The sequence below is a fragment of the Mesocricetus auratus genome, unplaced genomic scaffold (genome assembly GCF_017639785.1).
Source record: "Mesocricetus auratus isolate SY011 unplaced genomic scaffold, BCM_Maur_2.0 Super-Scaffold_100003, whole genome shotgun sequence".
NCBI lineage: Eukaryota > Metazoa > Chordata > Mammalia > Rodentia > Cricetidae > Mesocricetus > Mesocricetus auratus.
Window position 1 is genome coordinate 101,861,655 of NW_024429188.1, and position 24,484 is coordinate 101,886,138.

General features: G+C 40.1%; 1 protein-coding gene across 10 annotated transcripts; it reads right to left on the reverse strand.

Annotated features, from left to right (window-relative positions):
• Window positions 1-276: 276 nt before the first annotated feature.
• Pabir2 (PABIR family member 2) lies at window positions 277-24,048 on the reverse strand. Of its 10 annotated transcripts, none has more exons than XM_013124853.3 (9): window positions 23,077-24,048; window positions 20,509-20,587; window positions 15,299-15,342; window positions 15,167-15,221; window positions 14,818-14,919; window positions 14,428-14,489; window positions 13,349-13,410; window positions 10,486-10,582; window positions 277-2,208 (listed from the first exon to the last, which is right to left on the reverse strand). In XM_013124853.3, exons 1-9 carry the CDS (start codon window positions 23,172-23,174, stop codon window positions 2,139-2,141), a joined length of 669 nt encoding a protein of 222 aa, XP_012980307.1. In that variant the 5' UTR covers window positions 23,175-24,048; the 3' UTR covers window positions 277-2,138. The 10 variants fall into 10 exon arrangements, with proteins under 10 accessions (XP_012980307.1, XP_005085599.1, XP_012980306.1 ...); XM_005085542.4 differs by having other exon boundaries at window positions 277-3,127; XM_013124852.3 differs by having other exon boundaries at window positions 13,349-13,413.
• Window positions 24,049-24,484: the final 436 nt, after the last annotated feature.

Genomic DNA, 24,484 nt, shown 5'->3' on the forward strand with positions numbered 1-24,484 from the left:
TGAATTGCAAGCAAGAAATATGTGAGCATGGCGAAAGCTATCTAAACAGTTAAATGTGACAAAATACTCTAGAGAAATTGACAGATCATGTGAAGAGGTTTCTTCTGTGCTGGGCCAGCCAGCTTGAACTTGAATATAGCTGTCTTAGTTTTTCAGTGTGCAGAAAACCCTTATACTTAAAAGTTGACCTACTCCCAGAAACAGAGAATAAGATCTTGGGATGTGGTGACAGAAAATAATTATCAGCAGGAATAAGAGAGGCAGACTTGTAAAATATTGTCTTTTTATACATGTATATATGCTTTATTAAAGTCACATTCTTAAGCTATACACTAGGTCAACATTTCACAAAACTTTCTATTATTCCAAAAGCAGTTATCATAAAACAGTGATTTATAAGTCAGTCAAGCAAAACCAGTATCTATAGGATTTTATTATGATTTCATTTCTTCTACTAGTTTTCAAATAGAAGCTTAAAATATATGATATAATATGAGAATAGGAAGAAAGAATTTTACTTTATAACAGTAACCACACTGCAAATATTAGACTTTATATAAAAATAAAGGGATACTGTCAACAAAGCTCCTCTGTGAATTTAGCATATTACCATCTTTTATTTCAAAACAATCCCTGCACAGACTTAGCTTTCTAGACCATTTAAACAATATAGAGGGCAACAATAACAAAAGGCTGGTTTACAAAGGAAAAGACAAGAATGTGGCAAAGGAATCTGGGGGCTGCCGGGGTGGGAGTGACATGAGAGATTGGGGAGTAAGAATAATCAGAATAAATCATATACATATATGAAATTGACAGAGAACAGATTTAAAATACTTAATTAAATTCATAAATGAAAGACTTGGCTTAAGTAAGGTGACTCCCCCTGCCTCTTTAATCTCATCAGACCATTTCGACAATTTCAGTTTTCTGCTCCAGCTTTACCTTACCACTGACTTTTTAACATGGTTAAATACCATCACATTTCAAAGGGTATTTCTTAACAGTTCTAAATTTGTGCTCTAAATTTGAAGTCAGAAGTGTCCCTTTAAGGAAATAAGACAGAAGAGGGAAGGCAAACAAATATTCTGAAAGACAAAGCCATCTCTTACCATTATAAAGGCAAAAGCCTTTGAACACGGTTCATTAACAGAGTGGATACACCAAGTGCCATCAAAGAAATGTTTCTTTAAAATGGCACACAAGGGGGCAATTCTTAAAACAGCAATTTATGTTAAGTTTAAAGGATTATGAGCTTTTCACAGGCTAAAGCAACATGGGAACTAAAGCCATTAATAGCTGTTATGACAGTGATTACAATGTAAACTTAAGAACAGACTTGATTCTATAATGGAACTGCTGCAAGCTAACTGATGTTCTCTAATGATTAGGAAAGAGGTTTTGCTTCAAGCACACTAATTTCTAGTCTGTGAATATCTTTAGACCACCTTTAAGAATTTTAGATTTCAAAAGACTTAAGCTTAATCATTTTCTGTTTCTTTCTTACGTTCACTTAAAAACAGAATATCACAATTCTAGCAGGTAAATGTGAATATTAAACAAATACTCCACCCACCATGTTCAACAACACCAACATTCTACATAGTGTAATAAATAATAAATAATGTCACAATAGATCACACTTGGATTTCTGAAATATTTTAGTCAGGAGTTTCCTCTTGTAAAAATGACTGAGCATATGTTACGTCACACTGCATATACACTGCTTAGAGATCAAGAAATATCTGGAAGCAGGGGGCACAGTAGCACTCACCCTTTTAGTGCCTCAAAGCTTCCTTAAAGATACTAAACTGCCCTCTATAGGGCAACAAGAACGAGAACTGGGTTCTGACTCTAGCACAACACAATAACCAAAACCAAAACAAAATAAAACAAACAAACGAAAAACCACCAGTTACCACATGACAAGACAAACTCAATGACAAAAAGGAATCAGGAAAAAAAAATCAAACAAAATTGCACTCACATACAGAAAGCTTCCATTTCCACAAGACCTTATGATATGTGTCCCCTACAGCACAGCAATGTACCCCAAGGCACCTAAGGCCTTACAATACTACCCGAGACACTGACAGCTTCATGGACGCTTGCTTTTGTACAGTGCTTTGTGTAAATAACTATTCGTTCATTTGGAGATGCTCCACACATCTGGTCAAGGCAGGAATTTCTTCTCCTTGATAACACCACCTAGAAATATCAACAATATTTTATATATTCCTTAGGGCACCAGGTTTGGGGAGAGAAACAGAGACTGTGGTAGCAACATCCTAAGAACCTGAGGTGACTAATGCAGCATCCTGTATGTCCATTTACATTCTCCACTCGAAAATCAGTCTTCACTGCATACATCCCAAGAGCAAAGAAGCAATGAGGGAGTGATGGAAGCGACTATGGGTTTCTTCCCCTCCGTGAGACATGGAAAGTAAGCAACTCAGACAGGAAATGAAAACAAAATAATGTACTTTAAGCTGATGCAGAACAACAAAAATTTGATACAATCCAAAGAAATTTGAATATTACTGTGAAATAAAGAGATGGAAAAGTATGTAGTCAACAGAGAATTTTTATAAATCTCTCAAGCAAGAGAATTTCTGATCACCTGTTATGTCACCAGTAGGGAAAGGAACAATCATAGAAGATACACATTAGTGCCCCCCCCTTAAATGTTTGAAAGTAGGTGCTCTTTGAGGCACCAAGAAAAAAATCCTCCAAGCAATCAAAACTGTGTATTTGAGATTTAGTTATCAAACGCAAAATGAGATCAGCCAAAACAGATGTTAGTAAAGTGACTATGCTTGCAAAATTGAACTTAAGAGGACAGAGATGCCCAGAAATAGGAGCATCGGAATGGTTACAATGTACCAAACTTTAATCCCCATTGTGGATCAAAGTTCTCTGCATTCCCCACAGAATGGTTTTTTTGTGGGAAATAGTTAAAACACTGAATCAGAAATGGTTAAGTCACTTGGGTGAGAGATCATCCATCAAGATGAACGAAGAGCATGAATTGGAGCATGCTACTGGAGACTCTGCGGGAGCGCTGCCTGTAGCCAGTGAGTCTGAGGACAAGCCACTGCTGATACTACTGCCATCCAAAATATCTGAACTGAGGACAAAGCAAAAAGAATTATAAGCGAATGCATGTATCAGGGTCAACATAACATGCAATGACATGATTTCAAGGACGCACACATCAGTACAGCATTGGTAAATAATAAAAAGCATAAAGGCCACAGCAATGAAATGCATAATGTACTATGTTGAGGAACCTGTGAAACTGATAAAACCATGGAAACACAGAGTAATACTCGCAATCTGTATAATTTGATCATCCCCTTGGAGGCACCTGACTATGTAACACATGATAAGTGTTTCTCTTCACAGGCCATGGTTATTGTGAGGGGGTTCCTGATCTTCTGCCACATATTTATCCACATATTTATCTTCCTACTTTTCTAGAGCATGAGAGCAAGGATAACTGATGTTCACTAAGGTACCTACTCTCAAACTGGCTTAAATGTCTTCAGACACATTACTTCTACTCTTTCAACTGCCCTAAACTTGACTTCAATGCAAGTATTTTAAAAATATTTTCCTCTTCTAATTACATACCTTTCCTATTTCTCTCATGTTGTGAATTTCTCATACTGTTTCCTTTCAGACCCAAAGGTCTCCATGCTATCTGTAAAAGACTCCTTTTCCTACACCATTCCGTTACTCTCCAGTTAAACTTCTAAAATGTTCCTTCCTCATGGCGCCCATTATACCCCTTTAATCCAAACAACTGGTCTCTGTTCTGATCCTCCAACTAAAACTGATTTGGACACCAAACACCTCTATAAGCCAGTCCAGGAACACACTTCCTACATAGCCCAGATGCTCTGTGTTCCCACAAGTCAATCTAGCCTGCCTTAAAATCCTGGCTTCTTTGTACTTGACATGGAACCAAGAACCTGTGCTTGATTGACATCAGGCCACCCTTTCTTGGTTCAGTCCCCGGGGTTCATGGGTCTATGCTCTATATTTGCCTTGAATTTACTCATTCACTTATTCTAATATTTACTAAACTCCTGCCAAGTATAGAAAGTAGGTAGCTTCTTGAAGGGTAGTGGTGTAAAGGACAGACGAGGTCCCCAGCTTCACTGAATATACAGGACAGTGGAGGAGACAGAGATGGAAATAACGAGGCTCATAAAAAGAATTACACTTTGTGATGTGAGTGATAAAGGGGAGGAATGGGGACTATGAGAGTCTGACACATGGGTAACCTGATCTAACCTGGAGGATTTGTGAAAGGATTCCCAGAGGTGAGATTTGTGTTTTGATGGGAAACATGAGTAGGCATTAATTCGGGAAGCTGTAGGAAGAAGCAAGGAGACTTCTGGGAATTAAAAGCAGGCAAGTACAGAGACAGTACAGTCAGGAGAACACAGTGGGAGCCAAATTGGAGGAGTAGTCTGGCAGTTGAAGTTTACACAGACACTTTTTTATGTTTTGAAATGGAAGAAAAACAGAATTAGGGAAGGAATTATGACTTAAGGAAATATGGATTCTAGTCTGTCACTAGCTTCTTTGCAAAAACATCATTTTGTTCTAATATAGGAGATCGAAATACTATATAGTTAACATTAGTTTTATAAGTTTCTAAGCTGCTATATTTCCATTGTAAAGAAGTTTATAGTATGTATATTTGTAAGTCTTGAGTCTACACCATCCCCCAAAAGGTAACGTTTCATCTCCTTCTTTTCTACTCCTATGTTTTTTTTTTTAATATCATTTAGGGATGGGACCCAGGCCTTCACACATGGCTGAGCAAGCACGTTACCACAGTCCCCTTTGTCATCTCTTTCTATTGCCTGTAGGTTGTTTTTAGGTGGAGACAGATTACAAATAGGTTTTGGAAAAGTAAAAATAAAAACTGGAAACAGTATATTCTACATTGCTCCTACACTATGTCCATTGATGTCAAATGCATCATTAATAATACCACTTTTAAGGAAGAAGTCTGGAAAACTTAGTTGGCTCTGATATTTGTTCAACCACATGGCAAACTGGTCCAAAAATATGAATTATTCAGCAACTGAAAAAAAGTTACACAGATAATCCAAGACACTGGAAAATCAAAAAGACCTTTCTGTTTGCCTTTGGAACACATGTGAATTTTCCTTTGCAGCTTTTTGCCTAGACTAATATTAAAATGAATTTACTTTCCTAAAGCACATATTGGCTGGGTAGCACAAGGGCATGCTCTATGTCATTTGGCAGGAAGAAAGAGACTTAGATTAACACTTGGCCACCATGCAGATAATCTGAGTATAAATAAAGAATTCTTTATTGCAAGCACCATAATGACGACAGTGAGTCCAGGATTAGAAGATTTCATCTGTAATAAGACCTGCTTACTTAGTGACACTCGTATTCATTCAAGAACACAAAATAAGACTGGGCAGAGAAATACTTTTCTAAACATTGTTGATTAGTTAAGATAAAAACAATGACACACAGGAAAAAACCCACTGAACATTTAAAATTGTCGTCTTCACCATTACACACAAAAGTCTCTAATTTTTCTCACTATGGGAAAAACGGCATAGCTACATTTTGTCTCCACCGCAATTTAGCTACACAACATATTAAAGCTTAACATAGCTCACTGCCACTGAACTAAGGTCTGGTTTCTGTTCTAGTTAATCTGGTCACATGCTCATGAAAGCAGAAGCCACAGGTCATATCACCCCATCATTAGGTCCTTGTGTAACTGTGCAATCCACACAGATTACTGTGTCAAAGTAATTTTTATTGCTCACAATCACATCTTATACCAGAGTTTCTAAAAGCAAGAGTCCACTCCAATTTGAGTTTCTTATTTTCTCATGTAACACAATTTGAGTTTCTTATTTTCTCATGTAACGTCTGATGAGAGTGCTAATGTTAACAAGCCTTATTTCCACTAGTGACCAAAAGCCAGACAATCATAGGAAAGCAAAGGTAACTAGGGCTAGCCACAGGACTATCTGAAGTGAAAGTGAATGGATCCATACAAGTCACTATCATATACATATATATTAAAAATAAGCTAGGAGGACTGCTGGCTCAGTGGGTAAGGGCACTTGCTGCTAAGCTTAATGACCTGAGTTCAAAGAATAAAACCAACTCTTGAAAGATGTCCTCTGATCTCCATATGTGCATGCCTCCACACAAATAAATAAATAAACATTTGTAGAAAAATCATCTAGACATGGTAACACATGCCTGTGACCCTAGTATTTCAGAGGCAGAAGTAGGAGTATCAGGAGTTCAAGGTCATCCTTGCCTACATAGTGAGTTTAAGGCTAGTTTTGGATACAGAGTAAGAATCCTGTCTCAAAAAGCAAGACAAAAACATTAAAAATAATAATGATAGCTAGAGTGTGATAGCATATGCCTGTAGACCCAGAACTCAGGAGGCAGGGGTCTGATGTTCAAGAGTAGACTGGGCTACATACTGAATTTTAGGCCAGTCTGTACTATTTAATGAGAAGAGTCAAACTATAGAACTAACTCAAAACGTTAAAATTAAGCATCACACCAGATGGTAATGGTGCATGTCTTTAATTTCAATACTCAGGAGGCAGAGGCAGGTGGATCTCTGAGTTTGAGCCAGCCTGGACAGCCAGGGCTGCACAGAGGAACCCTGTCTCAAACAAACAAACAAACAAACAAACAAACAAAAATTAAGTATTACATCAAATACTGATGCACCGGGCAAGAAAAGTTGAGAATATTCCCTTTTACAGACAAAACAGGGTACCACTTCATCTGCACCCATGGTTAGGGACCCTGAAAAATGCCTTTGCTTTGCAGTGTGCTAGACACACAGGCTTACTTCTAGATGAATGAGAAACAAAAGGGGAATTCTTGATATGAAAAACAAAAACAAAAAATCGAAGTACCAAACAAGGCATACTTCTGACTTATGCGTAAACTCTTGATGTTCACAAACACTAAATGTAAAATGGCATAATCCTAGCTTTGTAGTGGCGACATTCCCCACATTCTTTTGACAGTGATTTCAGGATTTTTAGGGGGAAAAAGGAAATAAAAAGTATGTCCAAATGGACACAAACCCTAAATGGGTTCATATTCAATATTCTAATTTAATGTATACTTCAAAGATGTCAGATTTTTAAAGATTGTTAACTAGCACATAAACTTTAAAGACTATCTTTCCCTTCTCTTTGTGGGATGGGGCAGGGAATAAAGAAAAGTTTAAAAAGATGTGCTGGCTATCAGATATTTGAACCACTCTCTAAGAGAGCAAAAGAAAGTTTCCTTAACTTTCACTATCAAGTAGACTGCCATCTTTAGCAACAGGAATCAGGACACAGGTGGCTGCTATCTCTGGCCCATTTCTAAGAATATAGATGTATGATTTTGACCAATGGAACTGCATTAAGAGACAGAAGTTTCTGTAGAAGTAGAATCCAGATTCATTATTAAGACTAACTCATACAGAATTTCTTCCATGTATGTCAGCATCCTTAGTATATAAGGTGCTCTGCAGATCTTAACACAATTTTAAGCTTTAAGATCCTTTGAGGTACTACAAATTCATCTAAAAATGTTACTTGAAAATTAATTAACTACGTTTTGAAAGGCTTGTGTGTGCAGTGCACGCATGCGTGTGCATACGAATATTCATGTCTGTCATTGCTCATGTAGAGACCAGAGGAGGATGCTGGGTCTCTCTGGGCCTTATCCCTTGGGATAGGACCTCTCACTGAACATGGAGCTCCTAGTTTCTTAACTATGCCAGCCAATCAGCAAGCTGCAATGATGCACCTATTTCTTCCCTCAATCCCCAGCACTGAAATTATAGGTGTATGTGACCATACCTGGCTTTTATGTAGGTGCTGCAGATCTGAACTTGGGTCCTCATGTTTGCATAGCATGTGCTCTGACCCACTGAGCCATCATCTTAGTTATTGGTTTTGTTTTGTTTTGTTTGGGGGGAAGGGGGTCTCACTATGTAGCTCAGACTGACCCAAAACTCCTAGACTCTACGATCCTTTCATTTATCACTAATGTCTGTGTCTCTAGGACTCTCACGGCTACTACAGGTTTACTCATGGTTCCACAACAGCACTGCCATAGCCAGCTAAGGCTATACTGATAAAAGATGAGTGCCCAGGCCAGGACTGGGGACCACAAACAAAAAGTACTGTACCTTTTTCTTTTCTTTCGCGTTTTGTTTTGGATTTTGGTATTGCTATGGATAACCAAGGGCTGTGAGCATGCTAGAGAAGCGCTCTATCACTGGGCTATGCGCCCTTCTGGCCTTCTTTTGCTTCATATACACTATATAGTTCAGGCTATGTAACTTAGGAAGGTCTCCAACATGGCAATCTATCTCAGCCTTCATTGTGCTAGGATTACAGGAATGTGTTACCACAACCTGTCCCCTATCCTTGTGTTCTAATTTGAATGAGCTTCTTTTGCTATTTTGTGGCAATGTAAAAACCATGCACTTTTTGCCATGATGGAAGTGGAATACACACCCTTTTACAACTTAAATATGTACTCTACCACTGAGCTACACAACCAGCTCCTCAGTCTCTTTGTTTTCTACTTGGTAAAATGTTGTGAACTTTTTCCTCATTGGATCACTTGATAAATAAGTGGGTAAGCAAATCTATTTATAGTCATGTGCCTATACTCATACTTTACCATAAAAGCCACATGCACTGTGCACCAGGCATACAGTTTCATCCACTAGTCTCTTGACAAGCTTCAGGAATTGCTCTTTGCAATCTCTACATATCTGGGAGGACACACTGTACCAAAATTAGCAATTGAGCTACCCAGGACACACAGAGACAGTGGAAGATACAAATAGGAACAATCTAAAAGGCATTGCAACAGTACCAGTCAGCAAGCCTCATGAATGACAATAAGCTAGGACTTGTTCACCCAGCAAGTGCAAGCTATCTTAAACAAAATGATATACATGCAATTTGGGAACAGGAAATTGTCAACCCTTACAGCAGTGAGTGGCTTTTATATGTCTTCCATCTAGAGGGTTCCATTCTATTTTTAAAGTGAGTGCCCTTGTGAGTTTTTAAAAAAGGACTCTCAGCTATGAAACTCAGGGGCTGAAAGGTTCTAAAAGGTGTTACACAATATATAGAATATGTAGTACATATTCTGAAGCATCCTGAAAGATTTCAAAATATTACCTAGGAACTGCTACTATGCCTTCTTCCCAGATGTCCGTCAGCATCTAGCTCAACTTCAAGAATAGGAAAAAAAGTCAATTCTCTCATAAAACACTGAAAACCCTTATGTCACAGACCTAAACTAGAATGAGAAAGACTATGAGTCATGTGAGCCGGAAAATAAGAATTAGTAACTGTTACTATAAAACTGCACATTTAAGCTGGGGTTGATGGTACATGCCCATGGTCCCAGTACTCAGGAGGCTAAAGCAGGAAGGGTGTAGGTTCTGGGTCAGTCTGGATTTCACAACATTGTGATTGACTAGCAAAATTTTTGAAAAAAGATTTTATCACTCTGTCTGGGAAGTGGTGGCACACGCCTTTAATCCCAGCACTTGGAAGGCAGAGACAGGAGGATCTCAGTGAGTTCAAGGCCAACCTGGTCTACAAAGCGAGATCTAGGACAGCCTGGACTGTTATACAGAGAAACCCTGTCTCGAAAAATCACAATAGATCACATTAATTAGCAAATACCACAGGTATAATGTTTTGAATATGAAATGTCCCTGTCAGCTCATGTGTTGAATGCTTGGTTGCCTGGTAGTGGCACTATTTTGGATAGTGACAGAAACTTTAGGAGGAGGATCCCATCTGGAACAAGGAAGCTATTGGGAACATGAACATGAAAGTCATACCTCATCCCTAGTCCCTTCTTTTCTTTCTGCTTCCTGGGTTCCATGAGGCCAGTAGCCGCTGGCACATGTTCCCACTGCCATGATGATCTGTATCATCACTGACACAGGACCAAGACAGTCTGAGAACTACAGACTGGAACTTCTGAAACCATGAGCTGAAATAAATCCTTCTCCCTTGCTCATGCCAAGGATCTGGTCATGGTGAACAACAGTTTGACTGATACACAGTTAAGAGAATGCAGCCATCTCTTAGAAGTCAAAAGCATGGAATATGAAATGCAAGCAGAGCAGTGATTGTCAATATGCATTTCTCCACAGCCACCCAGAGGCTCTTTCTCACACCAGTCAGCTGATGACACTACACCACACTGAAGCTAAGAACAAAAACAGGTGCAAAAAGGATGCACATCCACTTCCAAAGAAGTACATGGGACTTTCAGATTACCTGCTCATTCAATATCCTCTACACCTATGTGAGCATGGGTTACACTTTACATTATCTCAATGTTCTTTCAATGTGGTCCTTTTTTAACATGAGTCATATCCTAATAGTTTTTTTTTCATTTCATTTTTACCATGAACTGAGATCAGACAATTGCGCAGCATCTGCAGACAGCATGTTCGTGGTGCCTTGGAAGATCCTCTTAGGCTGGCTTTCTGTCTCCATCTCCCCTACAACACAAGAAACGTAGCTACCATAAAACAATTTTATAAATGCAGGGCTGCTGCTAAAATGAGGGGGATATTTGTTCAGGCAAAGCTTAGAATACTTCAAGCTATTACATAAAAGTTCCCGCATGTGCCTGGAGTTCCAGAGATGAAGGCAGGAAGAACAGGAGTTCAAGCCTGGGCTAGATAGCTACTTCCAGCTCAGTTGTCTCAAAACCTCCCCCTTAAAACAGTGACCTTCTCATGCGCTTTAGCATAAGAGAGACATGTTCTTTTATACCTTGACAAAAAAAGTAATAGCTTACACACATGTGCGTACTTTACTAAAAGAGAATACTGATTTTACCAAACAAAAGTAGGTATTCCCAAACAGTTAAAGCCTACAGTGAATATTTTATAGTTAGCAAATAGTGCTTATTTTATATCTTTTAATATCTTAACACATGTTGAGACAGCAACAAGATGTATTTTCTGATAGTGTGGAAATAGGAGGTTGAGTTAGACGATATACTAAATATAAAGATATAGTTGAAAGTACACCTGAAATCAATAACAGTAATTCAGTTCACAAACTTGGAACTGTACTGGTTTACTCAACCCTATAGATTTTCACTGAACTTGTAATTATAAAACATGGCACCAATGTTTGCCTCTTCTCCCCTGCCCCAAGCTCTGTTTTTAATTTCAAATAAGCATATTCCTTGGATTTGATGGTCTTTATCTGAGCTTGAAGATAGAATGGGAAAGACAATTTAAGATAAATGTGGTTTGGTAATCATGTCTGTAATCCCAGCATTTGGGAGGTAGAGGCAGGAACATAACCACCAAATTTGAGAGTAACTAGGTTACCCAGAATGCCACACCAGCCTGTACTACAGAGTAAAACCCTGTCTCAAACAAGCAAGAAAGCTAGCAAAAACCAAACCTACTGAATTTAGGAGCCTAGCTCTACCTCAGTAGGACCATGGAACTGAACTTAAAATTGTATGAACTACTTAGGACGGAAAGAGAGAAAAACAAGAACACATGTAAACCTCGTTTTCCCCTATTATGAATTAAACAATATTAATTTTCTTCTGGGGCTATTATAAAAGTTATTGAAATCCACAAAAGTTATAATTTTTTAGCTGCTTTCTTCAGTGACACTTTTAAAGTGTATAGGTTTTCAAACTCTAGCAAAGAATCCCTCCACCTACTGGTAGATTTTGGAATAGCTACTACACAAACACCAATTCCATTAACTTTCTGGACAGATTTTACTTTAATGGTAACAATAATAATAATTTTAAAGCATATTTTTATCTAATACTCCTGAGAACATTTCTAAGGTTATAAATGATTCCTTGCAAGATTAAATAAAGGGACTTTTTAGAAATATGAATATTATCATTATATCAAGACCTACTTTCGAAAGTATATCATCTTTAAGATTTTTTATAATTTCATATATGTAAATAATTAAATATGATCATATTCATCACCAGTTCCCCTCTCCTACTCTCTCTGGGTCCTCTTCTCCCCCATGTCCCCATTCCAATGTCATATTTTCATGATTTGTTTTAAGTCCAATTAGTGTTGTCTATATGTGCATGGGTTTAGGGCCATCCACTGGAGTGTGGACAAACTACCAGAGGCTACAACTCTGTAGTTCTGAGTAGTCTAGAACTCACTGTGTAACCCAGCCTGGTTTCAAACTTATAGCTATCCTCCTGCCTCTGACTTCCAGTTTTAAACTCGCCAAGTAGCAGAGAAGAAAGGAATGAAGTAGGGCAGTAAGGAGGGATGATCCTAAACTATGCATAAAATGCCATAAAGAAACCCATATTTTCTATGCTGATGAAAAAGAAAGAAAACTAGACGGATGTGGCAGCGCTTACCTATAATCTCAACACTTGGGAAGCAGAAGCAAAATGACTAAGAATTAAGGCTAGTCTTGGCTATGTAGTGAGTTCATTGCCAGTCTGGGTGACATAAGGCAAAATAAAACAAAAAACTAATAATAAAAAAGAAAATCAAATGGCACCTGGCACTTCTAGTCATACAGTCAAATGACCAGGAATAATGACTAAACCGATATCAAATATCTCGGCCATGTAACAGACACTGTTAGGGCTTTACACAAACATCTACAACTACTGCTGACTAAGAAAACTTAAGTGCTTTGTGGCTCAAAATGGGCAACTGAGAGAGGACCCAAATGCATCACAAACTTTAGAGACCTGACTATTGGATAACTCGTACTTTGCTGAGGTAGGATTTGCTGATAGGAAAGTGAACCCCACCTCGGAGCACACTCATGTTTACAGATCTATTTGCTATGTCAGTATATATTTTTGCACACACGTCAAATTGTGCCTCTCTTATACTCAGATCACTGAATGGCGATTATTCAGAACGATAATGTGAATGTAAGAATATGATTCAGATATGAACTACAAAAATATAGACAACATAAAATAGTTACTTTTTATAACTTAGAACCCATAGAGCATGTGTTAAAAATGTTTAATATTTCTTTAGACAAAAAGTAATTTGGACAAGAATTCTAGTTTCTAATTCAGAAATGTGATGAATCCTTTCCCCCAATACTAATGAATGTATGCATACTTAGTAAGGTGTACAATATCACAATGTAGTATATATACAAATACATTTATTACCACAGCTACTTACCTTTTTTTCTGGTGTGTTATAATAACACTTAAAATCTACTCTCTTCATATGTTTAAAGCATGTACCACAACGCTGTCAACCATAGTTGTCACATACCTTTTCTCTTAAGAGGGCCGAGAACACTGGGCCTAATGCACTTGACTGGACTGTGACTCCTCCTGCTTTGGCAAATGAACAAACAGGATGATATGAAGTGCTTCCAAGATGAAAGACTAACAGCATTAGAACCCACCAAATAAGTAATACGAACAGCCATAAATTCAGAAATATGAAGTGCTTATATCATAGGGTAATTTGAGTCAGCATATGGTGATATGAAAAAACATGGCATTTTTAAGATTTTAAGCCATTTAAAAAGACTTTCTCTAAGGTAAAATACTCACAATTGCTTAAAGAAAGTATCTTACTAAAAATTTATTTGGATTTTGATATGTAACCCCTTTTATCTTTAAATATGGTGTTAGCGTGTGTGTGTGTGTGTGTGTGTGTGTGTGAATATAAGATAACACTAAGCACTGGAGATATAGCTTAGTGCTTCACCTAGCATTCAGGAGGCTCTTGGTTCAGGCCTCAGTATCACAATCAATCCATTAATCAGCGTTAAATCTCAAACACAGAATCTTGTAAAATGTTAATGCCTCAATATAAGTGGTGAGCATATGGTTGTTCTTATGAAGCTCTAACTATTTTGATATATGTATGAAAAATTCCATAATAAAAATTAATTTGAAGAAAAAAATTAATGAGTGATACTCCAGACACATTTCTTCCTCTCTCCCTCTCTCCCTCCTTCTCTCCTTCCCACCCTACCTCTGTCTCTCTCTGTCTGTCTCTGTGTGAGTGTGTGTGTGTGTGTTATGCCTGCATGTGCAAATGCATGTACAAGTTCATGTGTCTATATGGTAATGCTGTTAGAGTCCAGAGAAGAATGGTCTATCATACTCCAACTTATTCCTACGGGACAAGGTCTCTCACTAAATCTTGAGCTAGGCTAAGCAGCCAGCAGGCCTGAGTTACCCTGTCTCAACCTTCCAGGTAGGTTACAGGTGCTGAGTGGCCATCATGAGCTTTACAGTTGGGTTCTAGGATCTACTTTCAGATCCTCATGGTTGCAAGTGCTTTTACCCACTGAGCCATCTTTCCAGTCCCTACATTTAACATTCAAATTCACTTACCTTGAAAAATGTCTTGGATTCGAAACAGGACTTGGTGGCATGCCACTGCTACTCACAAACATCTGCAAGGATGGTGAAAAGCACTGCTAGAGAAAGCACATGTACTATTAAAACCGTCTCAGCACTTCAGTTTGCCAAGGTGCTTTTCTTTTGTTCTGTTTTTTTGTTTTTCAAAAGGTTCTTTTGAAATATGACAGAAACAGCATAGCTATGCTAGTGCCTCATACATATGACATTTTCCCAATTTACTTCCATAGCTTTTCATTACTTCTTCTAGTCTATGGGGATTTTGAAAGTGAGTTGAATTGTGTGTGTGTATATATATATATATATTAGAATAAACAGCTCACTGTGAAAAAGACAGTTAATATCTTGTTGACAATATCCTACCTTTCCAAATCCTCTGGTTGGGGAAGGTGCCGGAGAAACTGGAGTGAAGTCAATTCTCTTTGGAGAATATAATTTCTCTGGCTTGTCAAAATCACTATCACTCTGTAAATATAAAATATTACTGTCACTCAGCGTATCACAGATCTCATATACTACTATAATAACACACCAATATTCTGAAGAGTAGAAATGGATACATCCAAACATTTTCCTGGTAAAGCAGAGATCAAAACTAAGGATCACTCTGGAAGCAGGAAGCCTACCGCCTATGAAAGAATCCACCAAGCCAAGTGAATAACACAAAGATTTCTGGAAAATTATAAAACAAGCACACACGGGAACACTTTACCAGGCTCAAGCTTTCATCCCATGACTGGCTGATCTGCATTCCTGCTTGAGCTTCCCTAAAAAAGAAAAAAAGTCAGCAGAGTTCACAAAGAAGCCACATGAGGCTAGGCCCCTGGCCTTGCTAACCACTGACCTTTCATGTGAAGTTTCTCTGTTCATCATATCCAGGCCTTCTTCCTATAAGGAGAAGCACATTGCTAAGTCATAGTTTTCAGTCATGTGTGTAATAACCGTGAAATAATCCCAGGAGATCTGCGCGACCATTTGTAGATTGACAGCCATGTCTTACCACTACTTCAGAACAGACTCAGAAGAAGCATAATGCGTCCAGCTAACCCGAGTGGCAGCCTCACTAATTTTTAAGATTTTAGTCCTTAATTTCTGACCTGAGCTAGTAAGTTAACCATAAACATTCACTACTTTATGCATCACTGTCAGTATTAGTGGACAACCTCTTCCTACATAATTCTTCAAATTCTTAGAAACTTAGCTCTCCAAACCCCTAAACATTAATACACTAGAGGTGATGCACGCAGTCTTTAGAAAGCGCACCAGGTGTCCAACCTCAAAGCACCATCTGTCACCAGACAGGCCCCGACTTTAGCACTTTTCCCAAATGAATGGAAAGCTCTATAAATTTAAAGGAAAAAAGAGTGAGCCTTGGAACTATTCATTATTCCACTAATCTAAAATAAGAAGCTATATAAAATAGGAAGGAAAAATGCCAATGATATCAATTTTTATTACTGATGCACTAATGAGTAAAGATAGGCTAACAAACCCAACACAACATTTTGTATATGATTAATGTTCTCAAAAATACTTTCAAATGGCAAGAAGAACATTTTGCTTGTATGCTGTAAATCATCTCTAAGGTCTGATTTCTAATGCTATCTCCACAAACCATAATAGTTAAAGGAAGATCAGCTTCAAGGAAAGACTGTTCATCTTGCATGCACACTGCGCAAGCTAGGATCAATGAAAGAAGGCAAGGTTAACCTTCAAAATAATTGCTGTTTCTTTTATATCATCTTTTCTTCTTTTTCAGACAGGATTTCATATAGCCCAAGCTGACTTTGAACTCACTGTTTAGCTAGCTAATGATGACCTTGCATTTCTGATCCTCCTTTCTCCACCTCTTGAATATCTGGTGTGCGGAGTACTGGTGACGAACCCAGGGCTTCATGTATGCCAGGCAAGGAGTCTATCAACGGTCTCAAGCCCTCATTTTTTAATATCACAAAACTGAAATGATTTGGAGGCTAAATTATGCTCCTTTAAAAGTAATCACAATCTTGCCACAGAAGGTAAGATATAATTCAAACAAGTGGTTCCTACAAAATTGTAACAGTTATAATGTAAATAATTATTATTTTCTCCTAAGAAATACAAATGAACGTGTAAGAGTATCAAATCAAACAAGACAATTATTCTGCTCAAGAAGCCTTATGTTATTACAACTTAAAAAATTCTAATGTGAGCAGTATAACAATGGGCTTTTTAGGCAAAAGCTAATTCAGGTAAAATTATCCACTGAGACATGATTTTACCTTAAAAGATATACCTCCATTACCCACCCCTTTTGTATTTTTCTCTCCTAAGATTTGAAAAACTTTGCATAAAATCCTTTGTAAAGTCATCTTTGGCATTATGAAAACAACACATGTTTAGCACTGAACTTTTAATGAGTTTGTTGAAAAATTATAAACTATCAGGTAGGGTTACTCTATCAGGCTGATGTGGAAAAGCACACACATCATCTAGAGAATTAAAGAGCCTATGAAACGCAAAAAACAAAAACCCAGTGACAGATATTGGGGTTCAAGCCAAAGTGAGGATGGTTCCAAACTGTGGAGGAAGTCAGAAATTTAACACACCCTTGATTAGACATACAACTTCTCAATCTTAGACAAAACTATAAAGTGGCTCTGAGACAGAGAGAGATAAAAACAGAACTATGTCTAGAACCAGAAATAAGAATAATTTATCAGCTGACAAAAAACCTTCTAAGAGTTTGAGAGAAATGCCGGCTAAGCGGTGTTAAGGAAAGCAAAGAGCTCAAGTGGTAGAAGAAATGAGCCCCCTGACACACACAATTAAGTGGGCATTAGTGACATTTCCAAGGGCAGTCTTTAATGCAGTTGTGGTAGAAGCAGCAAGATTACCAACTAGCAGGAAACTAGGAGACAAGGAGCCAGATACAGTCAAGGTTAGACTATTCTTTGAAAAAGGCCAGGGAAGGGAAAGGAAAGGAAAGGAAGGACAGACCTACATGAAAGAAGACCATTGTCCTATACAATATGAGGAAAAGGTGGGAACCAAAGATTTAGAGAAGAGACTGAGGGTATAAGACAGGAGACAATAGTTACACCAAGTGACAGGGGCATCAGAAAACATATTAACCACAAGGGAGTCGCCCTATATGTGAAGGCAAAGTTATTTTAAGGAGAAGAAAATTGGTATTATAAAAGACAGGCGTCAGGGCTAGAGAGACGGCTCAGTGATTAAGAGCTGCTGTTCTTGCAGAGGACCCAGGTTCCATTTCCAGAAGTCACATGGCAGTCTGTGACTCCAATTCCAGGGGACCCAACACCCTCTTCTGGCCCCACAGACTCCTGAATGCACATGTTGCACATATATTCATACAGGCTCAAATATATATGAAAAAATACACAAATCATTTTAAAAATGAAAAGGTGGGGATCTGTTTTAGAAATGAGAAGTGTCTGTGGCTAGAAGTGAACAGTGGTAAGTCAGGAAGCTAGCAGAGACGAAACAACAAAGGTTTAGAATATGGCGCTGGAGAACAGCATTGAATCAGTGGTACGTTAGCCCCCTGAGAGAATTAATGTTGCCTTTCAAACGATCCATCTTTTCAACTTCTCTCCTTGTAATCAAGGCACCACCACTCCCCTGGTCACAATGAAACACAATTTTAGTCAGCTGGAGTCATCCTTCTCCCATAATTGTCATTTTAAAAAGTTGTAATGGCGTAAGGCTGCTTAAGCAGAATAATTGTCATGTTTGCTTTTACACTCACATGCATTTGGATTTCTTATGGAAAATAGTAATTATTTACATTATGACTGTTACAATCCTGTAAAATCCATCCGTTTGAATTGTATCTTACACTTTGTGACAGGACTATGATTATTTTGAAGGAATGTAATTTGGCCTCCAAATCAACTGCTAGCAACTATTAGCAGACCTTTGACCCAAACGCACCCCTTCTGATTTGCTGCCTCTAACACACCACTGAGTTGGAAGCTTATAATTGTGTATAGATTTTAGATGATTCCCATATATCTAATCAGTTGGCAAATGATGGAGGTCCTACCTCTCTGCTTGTCTTTTTACCATCTCCTCCTTTCCATTTCATTTGCCAACATTTTACTCCTTGCTTGTTACCATGGGACACAGATGAGCACATTAAGATTTATGCAGTGTGCTGTAATATTAGTATAGAGTGTCATTAATATCATAATGGTGTGGGAACATGTACAAAGGAGATATAAGGATTAAAGTAGGTTTTGAAGGAGCAAAAGCGAGAGAGAGGAGGACCGGGTTGATGGGCAGCACGAGGATCAGTGAATTGCCATGGCCCTTTAGAAACTGAGGCAGCCGGGGCAAAGGATGGGAGTAATGACAGATGAGCCTAGACCAGAGCGGATAAGAATCTTCGCCTCTTAGAAAAGAGCTAAGTGAAGTGTAGAGAGGCAAATTCGTTTTCCCCGTCTTGGCTATGCTTCTCTTATCAGCAGCACAGCTGTGTACCACGTAAGAACATTTTTCATATGCCCAACAAAAAGAAGTAGTTATATTTTCAAGTACCGTCAGGGAAGCGGGTGAAGCGAATCCAACCTCTAGATAGCTAACATCCCCTCTTTAAGTATTTTTAGCCAGTTCACTGGAAATCCTTCTAAAATGTGTTATAGTGGCCCCTTTCTCAAACATGTTAGACCAAACAGAATGGCACTGGAAGATCTCAAGTCTAGGAGCAGCTCTGAGCTCTGCCACTTACTACTGTGTGATCCTAAGCAAGCCACTTGTGTCATGAGTCAGTTGCTGCTGTTCATATTTGAGCAAAAACATACCTCATGCCTTGTCTCTTTTCTACTTTGTGGAGACTGTCACATGAACTAACTAAATGAGTGAAAGGACTTTGTAGCATGTAAAATACCACCAAAGTGTGGATGTTACTGAAAATGAAGAAAAGGTTAATGAGCAGGGATCTTTTTTTTTTTCCCGAGACAGGGCTTCTCTGTGGCTTTGGAGGCTGTCCTGGAACTAGCTCTTTGTAGACCAGGCTGGTCTTGAACTCACAGAGATCCGCCTACCTCTGCCTCCCGAGTGCTGGGATTAAAGGCATGCGCCACCAATACCCGGCTTCAGGGATCCTTTTCTTAAGAACATTACCATATGCTTCTATACTAGTGACACCCTTGGGACTATCAACAGGCTCTGAGCCCTTGTACCAAATCACAAACTACTGGGAGGGGGGAAAATCCTGCCTGCCTTTCTGCTTTTCCCTCTCCTCTCTTGCTAGCAAGTATTTAGCAGACCTTTGACCCAAACACACCTCTTCTGATTTGCTGCATCTAACACACCACTGAGTTGGAAGCTTATTATAATTGTGTATAAATTTTAGATGATTCAGGGGTCAGAGAGGGAGGCTGTCCTATAAATAAATGGATGAACCTTTGTGCACAGACTATGGAAATCTAGTTCAGCCATTTAGAGGTCCGTGTGCTTACACCTCAGCCGTCTAAAGCTGCAGAGAGAGTGAGCCCTGCATGTGAAGTGCTACTATATAAAAACCTCTTCATAATTTCCCCAGTGAAGCTATCTAATACGGTCATTCCCAACAGCTCTGGCTACAGAGAAAAGATACACTCATCCACTCTTCTGGGAATGTAAACATATTTTCCAGGGGTCTTTATTTTAGACAACCAGTATTATCTGACAGATGAGTGTCGGAGACACTCTGCCACTATTTAAGTGATTTTTTTTACATCCTATGACAAATAAAGACCATGGTTCTCAGCTATATTTGGAAGTTATTCCCGATTTACCTCACAACTGTGACGCAAGTAGAAATGAAAAACAAGGACTAATTTTTACAAATACAAAATCCGACAGCAAGCAATGTTTAAGCCCCCTGCTCCCTGAACCCAGTGTGTATGTAGCAAAAGCTGACCGCCAAGGCAGAACTGGTAAACAGGATGGGTAAAATAATTTTTTTCCAAAAAAAAATGTGCACAGCACATAATTTCCCAGAAAGAGCTACATTTGAAAGTATTTCCTGCAATCTAAATCACTGCACATACTTACTTTGATACTTACCAAGCTATGATGGCTCATAATTGTCGCACTGTTCCTCCGAGTTCTAAGTGGATATGGCTCAAAAACCTGTGAAAGGTCACTGAAAAGTAAAAAATAAAAGGATTAACGTCTTCTAAAGGAAGCTGTCTGTCAACTGAGCTCAACACCCTCCAAACTGTAATTAACAATGAAATCTTCAATGGCTCATCATTTCCTCCAGACGAGGACCTCCTTACCGTCCTCTTGGCAGGCCAGTCTCAAGTGCTGCAGCCTCTGCTTTTGCTAGATACTTATCTCCTCAGTGCTTAGGGGACAGCTCTGAGAGGTGTAGGGCGGAGCTGCAGACTGGTTCATTCCAGCTGCTTCAGGTCAGAGCTACACCCCCAAACCAGTTCCTGTCAGATGTGAGCCGCTTTACCCCAGAGAACCATGAGGATCACTCCCTGCTTTGCTTGTGCAACCCTGAGAAGAGCTAGGGAGTCCATTCTTAAGCCCATTCTCATCAACATGTGTGCCCCAAGCGCCAGTTCTACTGTTCTACCCCTGAATCCCAGTGTCCAAGGGAATGGACACAATTGAAAAGGCTTGCTTTTTCTCCTTTCTGTTCATGTTTCCCCTTTGACCTCACACGCCCTACCATCATCTGTCAAAATCCTCTCCTTCCACACACACACATCTCAAAAGCCTTGCTTCCTTCCATGAAGGTATAGCACAAACTTCTCATTCCACAAACATAATGCAGTCAACCCCACTTCAAACTCAAAGAAACTGGGAGGTGCAAGCTTCTTGAGACAGGGCCTTGCTTTTCAAAGACATGGTTTTGCTATGTTGTCCATGCTGGTCTTGAACTCCTGGGACCAAGCATATATCACCACAGTTGGGTAAACTTTCTTTTCATTTTTATTTGGAAGGGCTAGAGATGGAAGCAAGAACCTTGCACATCCCCATCAAAAGCTCTACCCTGAGCTACACTACCACACCAGTACATTTGTATGTCTCTATGTTCCTGTAGATGAAGTCATGGCCTCACACATGCTAACAGACAGACACTGCTAGGCAGCTACATACAGAGCTCACATTTTACCTTCTATTTAAAAAAATAAAAAGATTCCAATAAAAGTAGAAAAGGGAAAAAAGGAAAGAGATAAAGTAAGTGTAAATGGTCTCCCAGGAGAGGTGCTTCATTAATCTTCATATGATAGTCCCGACGTGCCTAACAGTCTGTTCTGCCCATGACAGGAATTCAAGGATTTTCAAAACTGAACAGTACTGAGCTCTAAGAGACCACTGACAATGCCTATTTCAGCTGTCCTCGTTTGAGAAAACAGACGCGAAAAGGTTAAATATCGCACTCAGCACAGCTAGCTGTTGACAATTGAGACTAGGCCTGGGTCTCTTCTCCCCTTGTCTGTCACATCATGCTATCTTTCAAGTAATTACTTAAATTGTGGTTCACAAAACAGTGGGATTTTCCCCTTAGTTGTCTAAATGCAGGTCAGTGGGACAGCCCAAGGCCCTAGCAATTGTTTGCTTACCAGACTTTCACAAGACAAGGATGAGACAAAAGAGACAGTTTCCTCTCAAATACCCCCAAATCACTTGGTAATGCCAAAGACAACATCCAAAATGCAATAGTCACTCTGTCATTCCCTTAATTTCAAAATCATACTTAAATCTAGGGGAAAATACTTGCCCCTCTGCAAAAGATAGATGTTATAATCAGTTCAATTGGTGGCAAAGCATTATCAAGCTTCAGCTGTGCTTGAAAAAAATGTTTGGGGCTAATATTACTTCTCTGTATTGTATTAATGCCCTCTCTGTGGGGGTCTCAAAATTTTCTTCAGATGAATTGTCTACTTACAAAAGTAAGATGTGATAGCTTCATTAGGTGTGCCAACCAGTCCTCATTATCACAAGGTTTCACTTTAAACTCCTTGGTGTCTTGTTCACATGAAGAGACAACATCCTGCCACTAAAATTAAAGGAGTTTTTTTCCCCACTATTTTCTCAAACCTCTGCTTTACTGAACTAGGCTATAAACCATCGCTCTTTTTTCTTTTTAGTCACAGAAACGCATTTCAGGCAGCTTTAAAAACTGAAAACACTGTAACAAATCCAAGTCACTTAATAAGACATGAGCGCGCACCATCTAATCCCAAGTTATTAGATAAACTGATTTCTTAAAGCAAACCCCTGTTAATGCCAGGGTTCCTAAACTCGGCATAGAAACAACACCTCTTAGATACAGGTGTCAAGTTACAAGCCTAATTCAGGGGGTTCAGCTGACTTGCCATGATGGAAATTAGCCAGGGCAAGCAACCTGTCAGCAAATCCAGAAGGTTTCTTCATTCTTTCTCAGAACTGGACAACACGCCCCCAGGTAGAGAGGACCCGTTTCTCGGACATGGCCAGAGTGCGAGGTCAAACTTTCCCTCCATCTAGGGAGCCAAGTCACTGTGAAGAAAATAAGACCTCAAGCCCTCAGTTTGGAGTCCAGATGAACTCGAACTGGCACTTTCGGGAAGGAAGACTTCTTGCAAAGGGACAAAGCTCTGAACCCCACACTCCATCCTCCCCAGTCCTGCTCACCTGAGCACATGGATCAGGGGAGCACTGTTGGACCGTCTCAGGGTGCCCCCATCAGATGTGTCAGCCTCAAAATCCAGCTCCATTTTCTCCTGAGCCATTCGGAGACTTGCTAGCCAGCACAGCCAGCAGTGCTGAGCTCCTGGTGCTTTGCTATGGACTCACTGCAGGACTGAGCTGCTGGGGACTGGCAGCTGGGGGCGGGGGCTAATGGGCGGAGGCTTGAGCGCGAGGGCGGAGAAAAGTAGGGGAGGAGGATGCAGATGAGGCAGGATGTGGGGGGTGGGTGGGGGGCGGAGGAGGATGGCGAGCTTCTGTTGGGAGGGGGACAGGATGAAGAAAAAAGGATGGAGGAAAGACAAAGGCGGGAGAAGGAGAGAGGCACAGAGGTTGATAAAAGATAGATGGAAATGCGCTGCACAGGATAATTGGAAGAGGACAGAGGTGGGAAAAGAGGACAAAGGTCAGAAGGAAGAGGAGCACAGGGATGGGAAAGGACGACGGGATGTGTGGAAGAGGAAAGCACAGAAGGAGAAGAAAGGGGAGGAAGCCAGGCAGTGGCAGAACTCATGCTGTCATTTTTCCCGCCTTAGACCGCAAGCGCGGTTCGGCTACAGTTGCTGTGGCTGCCTTTACAGCGCTAGCAATGAGGACTTGACAGCTGGCCAGGCGGCCTCGGCAGCTCCACCTCCACATGCTCAGGGTCTCGGTCCAGTCCGCCATGCTCCGGGACCCGGCCCCCTGGGCCCCTCAGCTCAGGGATGGCGCCTTTCGCTCCCTGGCCCCCGCCCGCCTGCAGGACTCGGAAAAGTGCTCCGATCTCTGTACCACCGCAGCGCTGCGTCTTTCTCTTATTGGTTCTAATGACCTGCGGGACCCGCCGGAGCTCAAACTGAATTCTATAATCTGCCGCCTCTTTTGCCTCCCACGCTTCAGAAATGGGAGCCTCCACGGGGCCAGTTCTTCCGCATCTTGTCGCTCTTTGGGCGTTGCGCATGCGCCTGGCAGCTGCTCCAATGGACCTGCGGGCAAGGCGCATGCGTAAGAGCCTAGCCCTCCAACCCGCCTTCAAAGGGGAGGGGCGTTTCCAGGGGGGCCCAAAATCTTCCTGCGTGGCATTGGTCCGGGAACCCTGGCGCCGTATTTCGAAAAGAGCCAATCGTTTAGAGACTGGAGTATCAGTTTTAGACTAATATTCAAGAGAAAGGGATTTTCACATTATTTCACTCCAAATTTGTACTCTGACCTCTGTGATCCTCAAGTCATTTTTTCCCTATGCATGTGCATGCGTGCTTGAGCTCCCGAGGTCAGAGAGGTCCCCTGGGTCCACTGGAGCTGCAACACAAGGTGGTTGTGAGCTTCCCAGCGTGAATGTTGAATTGGAATTCTGGTCCTCTGTAACAGCAGCAGG

Coding starts and splice junctions, on each gene's coding strand:
- Pabir2 (XM_005085539.4), bottom strand. CDS start 23,174: ATGGCTCAGGAGAAAATGGAGCTGGATTTTGAGGCTGACACATCTGAT. Junction 15,222..15,298: donor AGAGAAACTTCACATGAAAG/GTCAGTGGTTAG, acceptor TTTCTTTTTTAG/GGAAGCTCAAGCAGGAATGC. Junction 14,920..15,166: donor GGGATGAAAGCTTGAGCCTG/GTAAAGTGTTCC, acceptor TTATATTTACAG/AGTGATAGTGATTTTGACAA.